This window comes from Miscanthus floridulus, chromosome 8 (genome assembly GCF_019320115.1).
Source record: "Miscanthus floridulus cultivar M001 chromosome 8, ASM1932011v1, whole genome shotgun sequence".
Classification (NCBI taxonomy): domain Eukaryota; kingdom Viridiplantae; phylum Streptophyta; class Magnoliopsida; order Poales; family Poaceae; genus Miscanthus; species Miscanthus floridulus.
Window position 1 is genome coordinate 171,676,458 of NC_089587.1, and position 16,278 is coordinate 171,692,735.

The 16,278-nt window shown below is 54.6% G+C and overlaps 2 protein-coding genes across 2 annotated transcripts; both read right to left on the reverse strand.

Moving 5' to 3' along the window:
- Positions 1 to 7,125: 7,125 nt before the first annotated feature.
- Positions 7,126 to 8,209, reverse strand: LOC136470179 (subtilisin-like protease SBT1.2). The gene is made up of 2 exons (XM_066468112.1): positions 7,907 to 8,209; positions 7,126 to 7,851 (listed from the first exon to the last, which is right to left on the reverse strand). The coding sequence occupies exons 1-2, from the start codon at positions 8,207 to 8,209 to the stop codon at positions 7,126 to 7,128; spliced, it is 1,029 nt and encodes a 342-aa protein (XP_066324209.1).
- A 6,071-nt stretch (positions 8,210 to 14,280) lies between these two features.
- Positions 14,281 to 15,410, reverse strand: LOC136474007 (cell number regulator 2-like). The gene is made up of 3 exons (XM_066471625.1): positions 15,042 to 15,410; positions 14,665 to 14,949; positions 14,281 to 14,520 (listed from the first exon to the last, which is right to left on the reverse strand). Exons 1-3 carry the CDS (start codon positions 15,223 to 15,225, stop codon positions 14,441 to 14,443), a joined length of 549 nt encoding a protein of 182 aa, XP_066327722.1. The 5' UTR covers positions 15,226 to 15,410; the 3' UTR covers positions 14,281 to 14,440.
- Positions 15,411 to 16,278: the final 868 nt, after the last annotated feature.

Consider the following 16,278-nt stretch of genomic DNA (forward strand, 5'->3'; position numbering starts at 1 on the left):
CTTGATTTTGTGTATCCGGTGCTAGGGCACCCCCTGATGTGGCTAGAATCGAGGTACATTATCTTCATATGTTTTCTTTCCTCGTGCCTTCTTTTTAATTGAACTCCTAACCTCTTGATGCTGATATTGAGATAGGGGGGGCAGCTAAAGAAACTCATCCTTATGGATCACCCGGTTCCATTGCCAAAGGACCCATCCGTGATGGTGGCCAACTATGTCATGGCCAAGCGACAGCGGAAGGCAAAGGAGGACGAGAGGAGGAAGAAGCAACAGAAGCTACAGGCATGGGAGCGAGGGGAGGACACGGACCGTGACGATGACGATGATAAGAAAGACGATGAGGTAGTTGCCGACACCGAGTGGGATGACCTAGAGAGCGAGGATACGCTGACAGGTATCCACTTGTCCTTGTAAGGACCCTTCCTGTTCCATGTAGGGGGAGGCAAGTCTGTGAGGCTGGAGGAGGTGGGCCAGATCATCGGCCCGTCCTTAGAACCAGCAGGGGCAGGCGGATTCGTTGCTGCCGAGGTTCTAGCAGAGGGGGTGGCCCCACCGTCACACCTAAAGAGCCAGCAGGGGTGGGTGGATCTTCCACCATGCTTGAGGTGCCGGTGGAGGGAGGTGGCTTCGCTGCCGTGCCCCAAGAGTCAACCGAGGCGGGCAGATCTGTCGCCGTGCCCGAGGTGCTGATGGAGGGGGGTGGCTCCATCGCCGTGCCTCGGGATGCAAGGGAGGTGAGCCCCTCTGCCCAGGAGCAGGGGGCGGGCTCAAAATGGCCCTGCCCCGATGAGGTGGAGCAAGGACCTAGGAGTTCATCCCCTAAACGCATCCTCCTCCCAACAGCACCGATGTAAGTCTTTGACTCCTTTGTTTTCTCTGTTTTTCTCTATTTTTAGCGTGACTTACGCTTTTTGTTTCTTGCAGCATCCTAAGATGGGGCAACTCTTTGGCGCTGGTGCCCAAGAAGAGCGTCGCCATTCAAGCGAGGCTATGGCCATTGGTTGACGTCGCACCTGCTTCGGGCGAGAGTGGCGCCAATGTCACTGCCTCATCGGCCAATCAGGCACCGCCTATGGTGGCACCCATGCCCACGGCGGCGCCTGTGCCCTTGGTGGGGAAAGTGGGCATGGGGGCTCGAAGGACACCCTCAGAGGTTGCTGAAGAACCAGTGACGGAGGCGGTGCCGCTGCCGACGATGGGTTGGTTGGAGATTCCGATCACGCTCGTGGCGCTGACCCCAGTGGGCACGACATAGCAGAGGTGGTGGCGGCCGTGACAGACGGGTCATAGCTGGATGCCACCATGGCGGTGCCCGAGGCAGCGACGTGACCCGCACCTCCGATGGCCCAAATGACGGCTCTCGACATGGGTCGGAGGGAGGGGGACATGGTCGAGGGGTCTCTGGGCGTCGTTGCGGTGGTGGAGAGGACTAGCGGGGGGTCGCCCTTGGCCATGGTGTTGCGAGGTAGCCACTTGCCTGCGCAGGGCGAGCCTCTGCTCCAGTGGGTAGATCCGCAAGACCCCACGTCGACACTCTTCTCGCTCGATGATGCTACTGAGAGTATAGAGTGGGAGAGTCTCAACGAGGGGATCTCGGCCATGCTGGAAGCTCTGAACCGGGCCAGGGGTGTCCTGCGTGATGTTTTCGTTCCCATCAGCCAGGTATTCACTTAATCTTGTTTTTCGCCCTCTTCTTTCTTCATGGGTTTTTGTGTTCTGACCATCATCTTTTTTTAGTCCCTTATTGCTCGCAACCGGGAGAAATCATCTACGATGATCCTCTGGTTCACATCGTGGGCCATGGTGCGTGCGCGCCCACCATTTCCGTGGTGCTCTATCTCCTGATCGAGCTCCGTGCATTCCTGCTTGAGCTAGAGTCGTGCTTCCTCGATCTCTTAGTGTCAAGCGTTTAGCTGCTCCACCGGCATGCATGGTGGGGACGCTGTCTCCCTCTTGGCCTCATCATTGAGGTCGTTTGTTGGGGTAGCCTCCCTCTCATGGACACTTTCGACGTGCCCCTCAGGGGTACCCGTCATGAAGCATTCATGAGAGGGGTGATAGCTTCCCCTACTGGAGTCAGAGCCAGAGGGCGACTCTGGCTCCTCTGCCAGGAGGGCATGGAAACATTCCATGACTTGTTCGATCACCCCCATGAATTCATCGTTCATGGAAGGTGGAACCATGTGTTGTGCCACAAGGTGGTTAACGGTCGTTGCAGCGTTGTGGAGACCGAATGGAAGCACTGTCGGGGTGCTCCATATGAGGTGTTCTGGAGAGAGGGGTTCCCCTCCGGCGAGCGACGCCATGACATTGGCGTCAAAGAAGGGGAGGTGGCGTGGGTCCTCCCTAGACGGCTGGGGTCCCAAGGAGACGCCGAGCTAGCGTTCAAGCCTCTCGTAGTCAAGGCCAATAGAGGGGAGACGTTGGATGGTGGCGTGAGCCAATGCCAACTCTCCTCCCACCGTGATGATAAAGTCCAGGTCACCGAAGCGCATGTGTGTGCCCAGGACCCAGCTGATATCATGGCTAGCCATTTGTGGCCTGATGTTAATGTCGAAATGCACAAAGGTCCCCTACCTAGCGCACCAACTGTCGGTGTTTCGAGTAAACACCAACGAGTAAATTTGTGTTATTGTGTGTCTGGCCCGGATGGTATGCTAAAAAGACACAAGATTTATATTGATTCGGGCAGAATGTCTCTACGTCCAGTTTGTGGCTGCTGCTCATGTTATTTGCACTGAAAAAATTGTAGTAGGGGTTACAAACGGGCGAGAGAGGGAAAGATCCCAAGTCTCTGATGGAAAAGTCAAATGATTGCTGAGAACTTGGTCACTGCTCAGCTATGTGTGATGTGATGCGTGGTGTGTTCAATAGATCGGTCTCCTTAGTGGGGTGTCCTGCCTTTCCTTTTATAGACCAAGGGAAAGCAGGAATTACAGATAGGAGAAAGAAGAAAAACCAGAGGCAAAGGAGGTCCTACCGAGATGTCGGGTCTTCCTTTTCCTCTAAGCGAGCCCCGCTGACACGGCAGACGGTGCCAGCGATAGCTCCATGCTGGGTGCATGTCCGCTGATCCTGATAGGGCCACGCTGGGCGTCTGTCCGCTGATGATGCCATGTTCTGGCTTTGTCAGCAAGTGGTCACGTCCTATCCCGCTCCGGCGCTCGACGCAACGGACCAGGGTGCTGATCCATGAGTCTACGGGGAGCAGGCGACGCAGTGACCGCATGTCCGTTACTGTAGATGATGCGAGTTTCCTCCTGGACCGTAGTGGTTGTCGTATGCTTCCGTCAGGATCCGAGGTGAGGATGAGCGACCTAACGATATGGCATCGTGACTCATAAAGCGAGACCGAGGTGAGGATGAGCGACGGCGACGATGCGGGGTGGGGCGCGGAGACAACGACGCGGATGAGGCTGTTGAGTCGTTGGGGCTTGCGGTCGGCTGGCCACCAGGGTGTCGTCACATGGAACTGTCGGGGCATGGTCACGTCGGGGCTTCATGGCCACCGGGGTGCTGTGACCATCAACCCATCAAGGCTCTGTGGACGCCTTGGCAAGGCTTCAGGTGGACGAAGTTGGAGGCCTTGCAACTCTAAGCTAGCGGATAATAAGGATAAGAAAGAAGAGAAAAGAAAAAGAAAAAGAATGAAAGTAAAAAAGAGTATTATGGGCATTTTATAGTTTTTACCTAGCATAAGGAGTTTTTTTTACCAAATAATGTCGAGTGCAATAAAATAAAAATATGATGATGTAAATACAAAATTATAGCTTTAAAGGCAAAACAATTGTATGCACTAAATTTTAATTTTGGAATGAAAAAAATTAGGAAAACAAGCTCAGAATCGCGCCTTTCATTCAAGTTCAAGGTAATCAGGTGATCCATACCTGGACCCACCAGCACTTACGCATTTCATCATAGCTTGTCGTAGTGCTTTACTTAGACGGCTACACAGTGAGGTTTATATGATTGGATAGACCGTGTTGTCCGAGCAGTGTGGGACTACTAGTATCGGTGTATCGCTAGTGCCTTGGCTGAGTGATAATATCGCTGATATTTATATTTGTTTTCATATTTATTTCTGGATTTGAATTCGAATATGAATAGTGCCAATCACGCCGGATAAGATATAATTGGATATCGATATCATAAGTATAAGATTTGAATATTCAAATACGGATACAGTATCGAATATTGAATATCCAGACTTAAATATGAACATATATAAATCCCTTTAGTCTCAAATACGGTGAAAAAATATCTAACCCCAACCACCAGTCACTAGTCACCGGTCAGTCACCACTCACCAGCTTAAGCCGCATGCGCTCGCGCAAGAAAAAACTTTTCGCTTTGTTTGGGGCTTTGGGCTGCTTCTGGGAGGGTTGCCGACTTGCTGCCATGTCGGTCCAGGAACCGAGTTCCCTTTTCCTTGCAGTTGCAGCAGCTCATCCAGATCCACAAGCTCCACAATGGAAAGGGAAAAGGGCCAGTAGAAGATTTCGCAACTCACGAATTCTCTTTGCATATTTCTATATTAGACTAGCAAATATGACTGTTTGTTGCGTGATCACCGTACTTTTGAATTGAACTCTATATTGTGCCAAGACACATGCTACTCTAACTTTTACAATGAGCTTGGAAATTGGACTCCATATCGTGTACTTTCTCATTTTCAAATTGTAAGTTGTCCAAATTTTTTTAATATATATAGTTTTTATTATGTATCTACATATAAATGTATATCTAGGTATGACTTATAGTTCAGAATGAAGGGGATAGTAATTTATTTGACCACTTATGTAATGAACTACCATGAAATGGTTATACATTTATTGTCTCCGGTACTATGAAAAAAATGCTTAGTTTGTTATAAGATTTCCTCAGAAGCTAAGAAACGAGGAGTGTAGGATTATTTTTTAAAAAAAAGTTTAAACGTGGAGTGCTAATTCACCCTGCTAGTGGGTTGGATCCAAACTGTATAGACCCTAATTCAAGTCTACTGAGTATGCGTAATTAACCCACCCCAATCCACATCTTCCACTCGAAGGAACTAAACCACACCGAACCGTTCCATTCTTCCAAGCCAAAGTAATCCAACCTAACCATCCTAATCGTGGATTGAACCCATTTGAAGACTAATTTGTAACCCATGAGAAGGGAGCAAGTCTCGCGGGCACCAGTTTATGGCGGAGCAGCAACTCGTAGGAGGACTCCTCGGCAAATGTGTCGTCCTCGGTGACGTCCGGCCCTCCATGAGCGGCGCCAGGACCTCACCGGCAGGCCATAGGCTGCACGGCAAGTTGAAAGGTCCTAATATGACTAGAGGAGGGTGAATAACCTATTTAAAACTCTATAAATTCATTATAGCAATTTGTTAGTAAACTAAATGACGAAATGCAAACTTGCTCTAACTCTACAAGGGCTGCAATCCACCTATCCAATAATTCTAGTTGCTATGATCTCTAGACACAAAGGAGGCTAAGTCACTACTCACGAAGAGCTCTCAACAAGGCTACACTATAGAGCTCCACTAAATGAAACTAAGCTACTAAGGCCCTCCACAATGTACTAGTGAAGCTAGATAGAATAAGGGCGTGTTTGGCCAGGCTCCCGCAGGCTCTGGCTCCCACACTGTAGCACAACTGTAGCGCGTAGGAGCTAAAGCCGGAGGAGCAAAAAAAAACGAGCTTCTCCGGCTCTGGCGCTGTCAGTGAGAGAGGAAAGGAGAAAAGAGAAAAACGGCTCCTGTGAACAGTGTCGCTACAGAAGATGAATAGGGGAGAAGTCAGAGGAGCCGAAGCCGCTCGGAGCCCGGCCAAACGGGCTCTAAAACAAGCATCACTTAGTAAAAGCTGCAATGTGCAAAGAAACAGAGAAACGGTGCTATCTAGATACCTGGGACCCACAATGCAATAAAATATCTCATATCTTCTCTCCACCGTCTGTTTCATGGGCGGATGACTTTAATGACCAACTGCTGCTACAGTACAAAAATGTTATTTTAAGAACGTGGGAGCGGAGCAAAAACATTCACCGCTCCTGGTTTCTTTGGCATCACTCAGGGATAGCATCACTTGTTGCAGTGTTGCTAGTGGTGCTTATTTACTATCTCCAAACTTGGCATCACTTAAGCCATACATTGCACAAGGCCTAAGCAAGCTCTTAAATCTAGTTATACTAAAGAGGTTGCTACAACTAGTTTGCAAAAAAGTAATGAAGTAAGTAGGATGATTATACCATCACGTCGAGAAATGAACCAATCATAATATGTAGACAATCCAATCACCCGTTATGGTCATGAAACATTTTTTAATTACTCATGGCTGCGGTTATGGATTTTGTCCTAATTATTTTTACCTTCTTCCGGGTCTCCCTAGAACAATGGTGCTATTTCTAGCCACAATGATCCTTTCGTGGAGCGTTTTTATGGGCCATGTTTTTATGTGGCGGGCCAACTTAAAATAACAGCTACTTTTTGCCTAATCGGAGAGTGGGTGGCAAGAACGTTTGACTAGTTTTTTTTAAGATCCACTATAATGTGGCTTGTATTAATAAGAACGAGTTCGAAAATTATAGGCCTAAGAAGAGCACAACACTCATACATGGGCAGAACCGCCCATCATGAACAAAGAAAAGAATATACCACTCGCTAAGGATAGGCGCCAATAAGGTCCTTAGAGCAAGTATAATATCAGACTGTAAGCTGGCTAAATACTGAGGTGAAGAAGAGAGGAGAGAAGAGAGAGCAGAAACGGGTTGTAAGCTTAGAGTCGGCTTAGATACAAGAACCAAGAAAATTTATGAGAGAGACAAGTGGGCCATGTATAGTGATTACTATATGAGTGGGAACTTTATAGTATGGTCAACAACCGGCTGTATTATTAGCCTTGCTCTTAGACGCTTTGTAGTGTTCCAATAAGGACTTTGATGCTTAGTATTGTGTCGAATAAGTAGCAAGATTTGAGTACCAATCCATAAGTGGTAAGAGCATCTCCGAGAGTTCCCTAAACCTCCTCCTAATCCTAAGTTTTTAGGAAGATCCACAAAAAATACATCTCCAACAACTACTAATACAATCTCCTAATATTTTAGGAGTTGGAAAAAATCCCCCTCATCCGTGTAACTTTATGCGCCACAGCCTCGCGCGTATCCTTCAACTCCCGCTTGGTTTCCTTCGCCTCCCGCGCAAACGGTCAGCACCCACGGTGCCTCGTTGGCGACGGAGCTCCGCGCAGGCACATTGTTCCCGGCAGCGCACACGACGGAGACGTCGCGCGCCGTGGCTCGGAAGCTACCGATGGCGATGTTGTCCTCAAAGAGCGGGATGGGGAACCCGCCGAGAGAGAGGGACAGCACGTCGACGCTGTCGCGCACCGCGTCATCCATCCCGGCGACGATGTCGGAGCTGTAGCAGCCGTTGAACCAGCACACCTTGTATGTAGCGACGTGCGCGCCGGGGGCGACGCCGCGCGCCTCCCTGAACCCAGCGTCCAGGACGCTGGCCCCGGCGACGGCCGCGCCCACCACCGTGGACGGCATGTGCGTGTCGTGCCCGTGCGCGTCCCGCGGCGACACGTACTCCAGCAGCAACGCCACCTCCGAAGGGTTGGTCGGGTAGTTGGCGCGGTGGCCCTTGGAGTAGAACTGCGCCCCGATGAGCTTCCGGTTGCAGTTGGAGGCGTTGAAGTGCTCCCCGCCCTGGCACATGCCGGCCCACCGCACCGGCACCGACGGCATCCCGCGGTCGTCGAAGCTGGGGTTCTTGGGCCACACGCCGGTGTCGAGCACCCCGATGATGGTGCCGCGGCCGTACCCGGACCACGCCACGCGCCGGTGGGCAGAAGTTGAGCCCTAGGAAGCGGTACGAGTAGGTGGTGTGGAGCTCCACCCGCCGGTAGGCGCGCACCGACGCAACGCCCGGGAGCACACGCAGCGCCGCGGCCTCGCCGTCCACGAGCTGCGCCGCGAAGCCGTCGAACACAATGTGGTAGGAGTAGAGGAGGCGCTTCTCCTGCTCCCACGCCACGAACCACTCGAGGAAGGAGAGATGCCAGTCGACCTTGGACTTGGAGGCGAAGAGCATGGCCTCGCCGCTGTCGCCCTCGTCGTGCGGGTGCAGCTGCACTCTGCATCTCTCCGCGGCGGCACCAAGGACCACCGGATGGAGACAATGCAGACCTACAAAGCTAAAAGCCGCAACATAATTCATGTGGCCCCAAATTTAATTTTTTAGATGTCATTTATTAGAAACTCTTGGAGATGACCTTCTTTTTTTCTCCCCAAATCCTTTTAGGAGTTTCCAAACTACAAGTTTTTAGGAGAAAAAAGTATAAAACTCTTGGAGATGCTCTAAGATAGCAAGTGTGCATTCCAATAAGGACCTAGATGCTTAGTATTATGTCGAATAAGTAGCAAGATTTGAGTACCAATCCATAAGTGGTAAGATAGCAATTGTGCATTCCAATAAAGACTTAGATGCTTAGTATTGTGTCGAATAAGTAGCAAAATCTGAGTACCAATCCATAAGTGGTAAGATAGCAAGTGTGCAAAGTCCTTTGTATTATATACAATGTCATAGCAAAATAGATTTTGAGCCAATCCATAAGATCGGGGTGCGCGATGAAAAGATGCTCCGGCGTCTCTAGCTACGAACACATACCAAATCGAGGAGTTTCCTTCGGATTAAGATTGACGAAGTTGTTCTAGCGTTGTTGGTAGGGGTGCAAGCAAAGCAACACTACGAAGTGAAAGCAGCTTGCATCAGCTCCCTTGAAGCCAGAGATTCAATTCAAAAGGTAGCTAGCAAACTGCAGAGTTTTCGTTTATATGACATGATGTTGTGGACTCCTTCATAGGCAGACAGTATCGGCGCAAGGCCAGGCGCGCCACTAGTGGCTGAGGCGCCTCTATCTGTTTTAGAAAGCAATAAATCAGGAGGAATTATAGGATCGGGGTCTTGGTTTGTTAGGGAAGGTTTGTTAGGGAAGCACCTGAACTATAAAGGTCGCTGAGGAATAATGTAATTGGCATCGAAGAAGAATAGAACTCTACCGTGCAGGTGGGGTTCCTCTTCGACGGTGGCTGCGCGCGCTTCTGCCGCTGCCACCGGCGACATCCCCACTGCACCTTTGCCTCGCTATCCCCTCCGTTCCAATTCTCAGTCCAGCCTACTCCTCCAATCTCCTCTGCGTACTCCACGGCGGCAACGCCGTATCAATTTGGTATCGGAGACCATCTACGGTGCATCGACCTCTCCGTCCGGCACCTCCTCTGTTCCTGCGGCCATGGACGAGAAGCTGGATCGCATCTTGGGTCAACTCACCACCATCACCAATCGACTCAACTCCCATGACTCCCGTCTTGCGCGCATGGAGGGCGGCAAAGCCGCTGCTTCTGGGAAGGGCGTCGACGGGGAGGATGCCGACGCGGACGACACGGACCAGGAGCTCCACCGTGACCGCGCCTGGGCGGACTTCCGCGAGCGCGCCCTCCGCGATCGCGACCCCTTCGGTCCGAGCGGCCGCACCTTCGACCACGACTTCTACGGCCGAGGCGGGCGCGGCTTCGATGACCGGGACGCACACGACTTCGGCGGCCGCGGCGGCCATTTTTCCGACGGCCCTGGCGACCGCGGGTATGCAGACCGCGGCGGGCGCTGGTACTCCGAGGACCGCGGGTACGACGATCGAGCTGGACGCCGCTACACCGACAACCGCGCCTACGACGAGCGCGATTTCCGCGGCTTCGGTCGATTCGGCGGCGGCGGCCGCGAGTCAGGACGCGCGGGCCGCGGTTATGGACGCGGCGGGCGCGACTACGATCGGGACTACGACCGTTTCATCGACCGTCACCGCGAACCTCACCGTCCGCCCAAAATTCCATTCCCCACCTTCGACGGTGAGTCTGATCCGCTGACCTGGCTCAACAAATGCGACAACTTCTTCCATGGCCATCAGGTTCCCGAAGATGAGAAGGTGTGGATGGCATCGCTGTACCTCAACGGCACCGCGGCGGACTGGTACTACCAGATGGAGCGTGACTTCGGCTTGGTGCCGTGGCCACGCTTCGTCGACTTCGTCAACCTCCGCTTCGGGCCACCAATCCGCACCAATTCGATGGCTGAGATCAAGGCGCTGGTCCGCACGGGTACTGTGGAGGCATACTCGCGCCAGTTCCAGGCCCTGCTCGCGCGCTGCACCGACCTCGCCCCGCGGACGGTGATCGACCTTTACACTGGAGGGTTGGGTCAACCGCTCGCGCACGACGTCGAGATGCAGTACCCCGTCGACCTCCAGAAGGCCATGAGCCTCGCGCGGGTGTTTGAGCAGCGTCACGCGGAGTCCTCTGCTGTCAATAGTTCGACGGCACCGAAGGGCTCCGGCCGCCGCACGATCGCGTCGGCCTCCTCCAACGTCGCCCCGGGTGGCCCTCCGCCAGAGGGCAAGCCGGAGGGCCCTCGGTCACGCTTCCGCCGTCTTACACCGGCGGAGATGCAGGAGAAACGCCGAAACGGGCAGTGCTACTTCTGCCCGGAACCCTATAGCAAGGAGCACCAGTGCGCCGCCAAGGGCGTCTTCCTCATGGACTTGGCGGATGACGACGAAGACCCCCTCAGCGACATCAACGACCTGGAGATCTCTCTCCACGCCCTGACTGGCCTCAAGGCCGCGGAATCAATGTTGTTGCAGGTCACAGTGGGCGGGGCACAGCTGCGAGCGCTGGTGGACACGGGCTCCACGCACACGTTCATCCACTCCGCGCTTGCACAGCGCCTGGGACTCACCGTCACGCCGAGAGCTGGCCTCAACGTCATGGTGGCCAATGGTGATCGAGTACGCAGCCCCGGCGTCTGCCTGGCTACTCCGGTCACCATCAGCGGCGAGGCGTTCTCCATCGACTGCTTCGCCCTCGACTTGGGCGGCTTCGATCTGGTCCTTGGCGTCCAGTGGCTTCGGACGCTGGGACCCATCGTTTGGGACTTCAACGCCCTCGCGATGTCCTTCTGGTACAACGGTCGCTCCCACCACTGGACCGATGTCCACAGCCGGGGATTGGCCGCTCGCGCCATAGCTGATCCCCGTGCTGTCCTGGAGGACCTCCTCCAGTCCTACAATGACATCTTCGAGGAGCCTCGTGGTCTGCCCCCGCAGCGCCGCCATGACCACAGGATCCACCTCTTGCCCAACACTCCACCGGTGGCGGTGCGACCGTATCGATACCCGCAACTCTTGAAGGATGAGATCGAACGGCAGTGCGAGGACATGCTCGGCCAAGGGATCATCAGGGAGTCGACTTCACCATTCTCCTCCCCGGTGCTTCTGGTCCGCAAGCACGACGACACTTGGCGTTTCTGCGTCGACTACCGAGCCCTCAACGACGCCACCGTCAAGGACAAGTACCCGATCCCGGTGGTCGATGAGCTCCTGGATGAGCTGAAGGGTGCCCGCTTCTTCACCAAGATCGACCTTCGTAGCGGGTACCACCAGGTGCGCATGCATCCAGAGGACATCGCCAAGACAGCCTTCCGGACACACCGTGGGCATTTTGAGTTCCTCGTCATGCCCTTCGGCCTCACCAACACGCCTGCTACTTTTCAAGCACTCATGAATGACATCTTGAAGCCATATATCCGCCGCTTTGTGCTTGTATTTTTTGATGATATTTTGATCTACAGCCACTCATGGGCTGAGCACTTACAACATGTCAAGCTTGCGCTGCAGCAGCTGCGTGACCATCATCTCTACGCCAAGCGCTCTAAATGCTCCTTCGGCAAGCCTTCAGTGGCCTACCTCGGTCACATTATCAACGCCGAGGGAGTCGCCATGGATGTTGACAAGGTTGCTGCGGTGGAGGCATGGCCAACACCCCGCTCGGTTCGAGCGCTGCGCGGGTTTCTCGGCCTTACCGGTTACTACCGGAAGTTCATCGCCGGGTACGGCGGTGTGGCAGCACCGCTGACCGCCCTCCTCAAGCGCGAGGCCTTCACCTGGACAGCTGAGGCTGAGGCGGCCTTCCTCACTCTCAAGTCGGCGCTGGTCACGGCACCCCTCCTTCAGCTGCCCGACTTCACCAAGCGGTTCGTGGTGGACTGCGATGCGTCAGGTGCTGGCTTTGGCGCTGTGCTGCACCAAGGAGACGGTGCCATCGCCTTCTTCAGCCGCCCGGTTGCTCCTCATCATGCCAAGCTACCAGCCTATGAACGTGAACTCATAGGGCTGGTCAAGGCAGTCCGTCATTGGCGGCCTTACCTCTGGGGTCGCGCGTTCACCGTCCGCACTGACCACTGGAGCCTCAAGTTCCTCCTCGACCAGCGCCTGACGACGATTCCTCAGCATACATGGGTCTCCAAGCTGTTCGGGTACGACCTCACGGTCGAATACCGCGCAGGGAGGCTCAACACCGTCGCCGACGCGTTGTCCCGCCGTGACGAGGGGGCGGCGCTGCTGACCCTGTCCGGACCGCTCTTCACCGACTATGACACCCTGCGGCAGGAACTGCGGGAGGACGCTGCGGCTAAAGACTTGTGCCACCAGCTGGCTGCTGGCACAGCGCCGGAAGGGTGGCAGCTGGTGGACGGGCTGCTGCTGTACAACAGTCGTGTCTTCGTTCCAGAGGGCTCCAGCCTGTGGCCACAACTCCTTCGTAATGCCCATGAGGCTGGACATGAAGGTGCACAAAAGACTCTCCACCGTCTGCGTGCCTCCTTCTACCACAGCCGGCTCCATCAGATGGTCCGGAACTTCGTCCGGGGCTGCCCCGTCTGTCAGCGCAACAAGACGGAGCATCTCCATCCGGCTGGTCTGCTGCAGCCCCTTCCCGTGCCCACCTCTATCTGGAGCGACATCGCAATGGACTTCGTCGAAGGCTTCCCAAGGGTTGGCGGCAAGTCGGTCATCTTGACCATTGTTGATCGCTTCTCCAAGATGGCTCATTTCGTCGCCTTGAGCCATCCGTACTCTGCACAGTCCGTTGCCCGGGCTTTCTTCGACAACATCGTCCGGCTGTACGGCTTCCCGTGCTCAATCGTTAGTGACCGTGACACGGTCTTCACCAGCCACTTCTGGGAGGAATTGTTCAAGTTGGCTGGTGTCAAGCTCCTGCGCAGCTCGGCCTTCCATCCTCAGACGGATGGCCAATCAGAGGTCACTAACCGGATCATCGTCATGTACCTGCGGTGCTTAGCGGGGGATCGTCCTCGCTCGTGGCTTCAGTGGCTGCCCTGGGCGGAATTCTGCTTCAACACCTCCTACCAGTCCGCCCTTCGGTCCACGCCGTTTGAGGTGGTCTATGGCCGGGCACCACCAACTTTGATGTCCTACACTCCAGGAACAGCTCGTGTCGCGGCTGTGGGTCGCCAGCTCCAGGACCGTGACACGTTCTTGACCGAGATCAGGGAGCGCCTCATCCTTGCTCAGGACACCATGCGGGAGCACCACAACAAGAAGCGTCGCGATGTGGAGTTTGCTGTTGGCGAATGGGTTCTGCTCCGCCTTCATCAGCGCACTGCGGTGGGAATTATAGCGGCATCTCCTTCCAAGCTTGCGGCCCGCTATTTTGGTCCATATCAGGTGGTCGAGCGACTGGGCGCGGTTGCTTACCGCCTGCAGCTACCCCCGAAGGCCCGCATCCATGATGTCTTTCATGTGGCTCTGCTGAAGAAATTCGTGGGAGTTCCTCCAGCCGCACCCATGCCTCTGCCTGCCATCTTCAGGGGCCGTGTGGTTCCAACCCCGACTAAAGTGGTTCGGGCTCGTCTCAACCGCGGCCGCTGGGAACTCCTGGTGCAATGGGAGGGACTTCCTGCCGCTGATGCTACCTGGGAGCCTATCGCCGATTTCAAGGAGCGCTATCCTACATTTCAGCTCGAGGACGAGCTGTTTGTTGGGGAGGAGGGAAATGTTGTGGACTCCTTCATAGACAGACAGTATCGGCGCAAGGCCAGGCGCGCCACTAGTGGCTGAGGCGCCTCTATCTGTTTTAGAAAGCAATAAATCAGGAGGAATTATAGGATCGGGGTCTTGGTTTGTTAGGGAAGGTTTGTTAGGGAAGCACCTGAACTATAAAGGTCGCTGAGGAATAATGTAATTGGCATCGAAGAAGAATAGAACTCTACCGTGCAGGTGGGGTTCCTCTTCGACGGTGGCTGCGCGCGCTTCTGCCGCCGCCGCCGGCGACATCCCCACTGCACCTTTGCCTCGCTATCCCCTCCGTTCCAATTCTCAGTCCAGCCTACTCCTCCAATCTCCTCTGCGTACTCCACGGCGGCAACGCCGTATCACATGATAGTCTTTTTTTTTATACAAACTCAGAGTAGATACCGGTAGGTACATTACATGGGCGTGCAGTGACATCGCAACTAGGGACGACGCAGAGGCTGGGCGCGGACCGACACATACTAATCTGGTTTCCGCAGCAAATTGAGGCGAGGCGAGCGGCAGCATCAGCGGGTCATGCCAGGGTGCATCCGTGGCGGCATGGTGGCGGCGGTGCCTCCCTGCCTCTCCATGTTCGCATGCCATCCTGCATACACGCACAGAAACAAACACACAGCGGCGCGCAGCATCTGTCAGTACTGCGCTGGACGACCAAATAGCTAGGGAAGTGCAAGAACTGAATGAACAGATGCTTGTTGATGCTTCACTGGTGGTACTGTAGAGTACGCACCTATGTTCATGTCGAATCCCCGCTTCTTGAGCTCGCGGTACTCCTGGCAGAGCGCGCAGCACTGGCAGCAGCAGTGGACGCAGCAGTCGGCGCAGGGGCTCTCCTGGAGGCCGTACTGCGCGCGCATCTTGACGCGGTAGAAGCAGGAGTAGACGCACTGGCAGCCGGTGAGCAGCATGATGAGCGTGTACAGCGCCCCGCTGGTGCCGCACGACGTGGACCCCCGGTCGATGATCTCCGCGATCTGCCCGAACGTGATGCACGGGCACAGGCACGTCACGCAGCCTGCATGCAACCCATCGTTAATTCCGATTATATACCAGCAAGGAATGATCAGCCGCTCCGTGCGTGCATCGATCGATCCTCTTCTCACTCACAGTTGCTGCAGTCGTCGAAGCAGTCGCAGAGGCCGGTAGACCAGGCAGCGACGGGCGCGGCCTGCGCCTGCATCGCGAAGGCCGCCGTCGCGCCACCGGCCTGGTAGTAGCCGCCCCCGCCGCCGCTGATGAGGATGCCCGTGGCCAGCGGCTGGGCATCACCCTCGTCTGCCTTCGGGTACATGGTGGTGGATCGGAGGCGCGCGCCGCACTGTCCGCCGACGAACGAGGCCGGAAACGAAACCAGATCAGACCGGGGGCGGAGCGTTGGACTTGGACTTTGCCTTGTGCGCGTCCGCCGGCCGGTCTACCCTGTCCGGCCGCTGCGCGCATTTATTTATCTCGGCGGGCTGGGGGCGATGGTAACCGCAGTGGCGCAGTGTGCAGTGCGTTCGCCACGAGACGTTTTTTTTTTTTGTTGGCTGGTGGGGCGAGTGACCGGGGCACGCACGCGTCTGCGTCAGGGAGTGAGGGCATGTTTGGATGCCGACCTCGCCTCGGCGTGCCTGCCAGGCAACCAATCTCAGCCCCAGGAGACTCGCGCCGGAGGTGGCTGGGACTGGGAGGCAGCATCCAAACAGGTACGTGATGGCCCCGGGCCCGGCAGGCACGAGCGGGTCAACCGTCCAGTCGTCGCCCGGCCGCCGGGCACGACGTGGAAATTAAACCCGATTTGACGCGGCCGGCCACACCCGGACCAACGGTTAGGCGGTGCGGTGCTCCACAGCGCCGCTACTCGCGAGGCTCATGTGGCCTGCCGCCCCGCCATGCATAGAATGATCACGTTGTTTTCGGCCGTCGTTTCAACGTCAAGTGTGCCTGATCCGGATAATAAGACCCAAAGTCTGCCTAGATATCGTCATTCAGTAGCGTAAAGGCGTGTTTGAATCCGGCTACTAAAAATTACGAGGTGTGTCGGGAGGATGTTGTATGAGATGTTTAGATACTAATAAATTATATAATCCGTCAGTACTCCACGAGACGAAATTTTTAAGCATAATTAATTCATCATTAGCATATGTTTACTGTAGCAAAACATTGTCAAATCATGGCCTAATTAGACTTAAAAGATTCGTTTAGCAAATTAGTCGCAAACTATGTAAATAATTTCGTAATTAGTCTATATTTAATACTTTATGCATGTGTTCAAACATTCGATAGCACAGCGCCAAAAATTTACACCTAATAACATGCGTCACGTCCGTGGAAAGAAGACTTTTCCCTGCCCACATCAACG

What these genes read in the sequence shown, in the direction of transcription:
- LOC136470179 (XM_066468112.1), bottom strand. Translation starts at nt 8,209, where the DNA reads ATGAATTATGTTGCGGCTTTTAGCTTTGTAGGTCTGCATTGTCTCCAT. An exon ending in TGCTCCCGGGCGTTGCGTCG is followed by an intron (nt 7,852 to 7,906) that starts GTGCGCGCCTAC and finishes ACCGCTTCCTAG; the next exon opens with GGCTCAACTTCTGCCCACCG.
- LOC136474007 (XM_066471625.1), bottom strand. Translation starts at nt 15,225, where the DNA reads ATGTACCCGAAGGCAGACGAGGGTGATGCCCAGCCGCTGGCCACGGGC. An exon ending in CTTCGACGACTGCAGCAACT is followed by an intron (nt 14,950 to 15,041) that starts GTGAGTGAGAAG and finishes GGTTGCATGCAG; the next exon opens with GCTGCGTGACGTGCCTGTGC. An exon ending in GGGATTCGACATGAACATAG is followed by an intron (nt 14,521 to 14,664) that starts GTGCGTACTCTA and finishes GCGTGTATGCAG; the next exon opens with GATGGCATGCGAACATGGAG.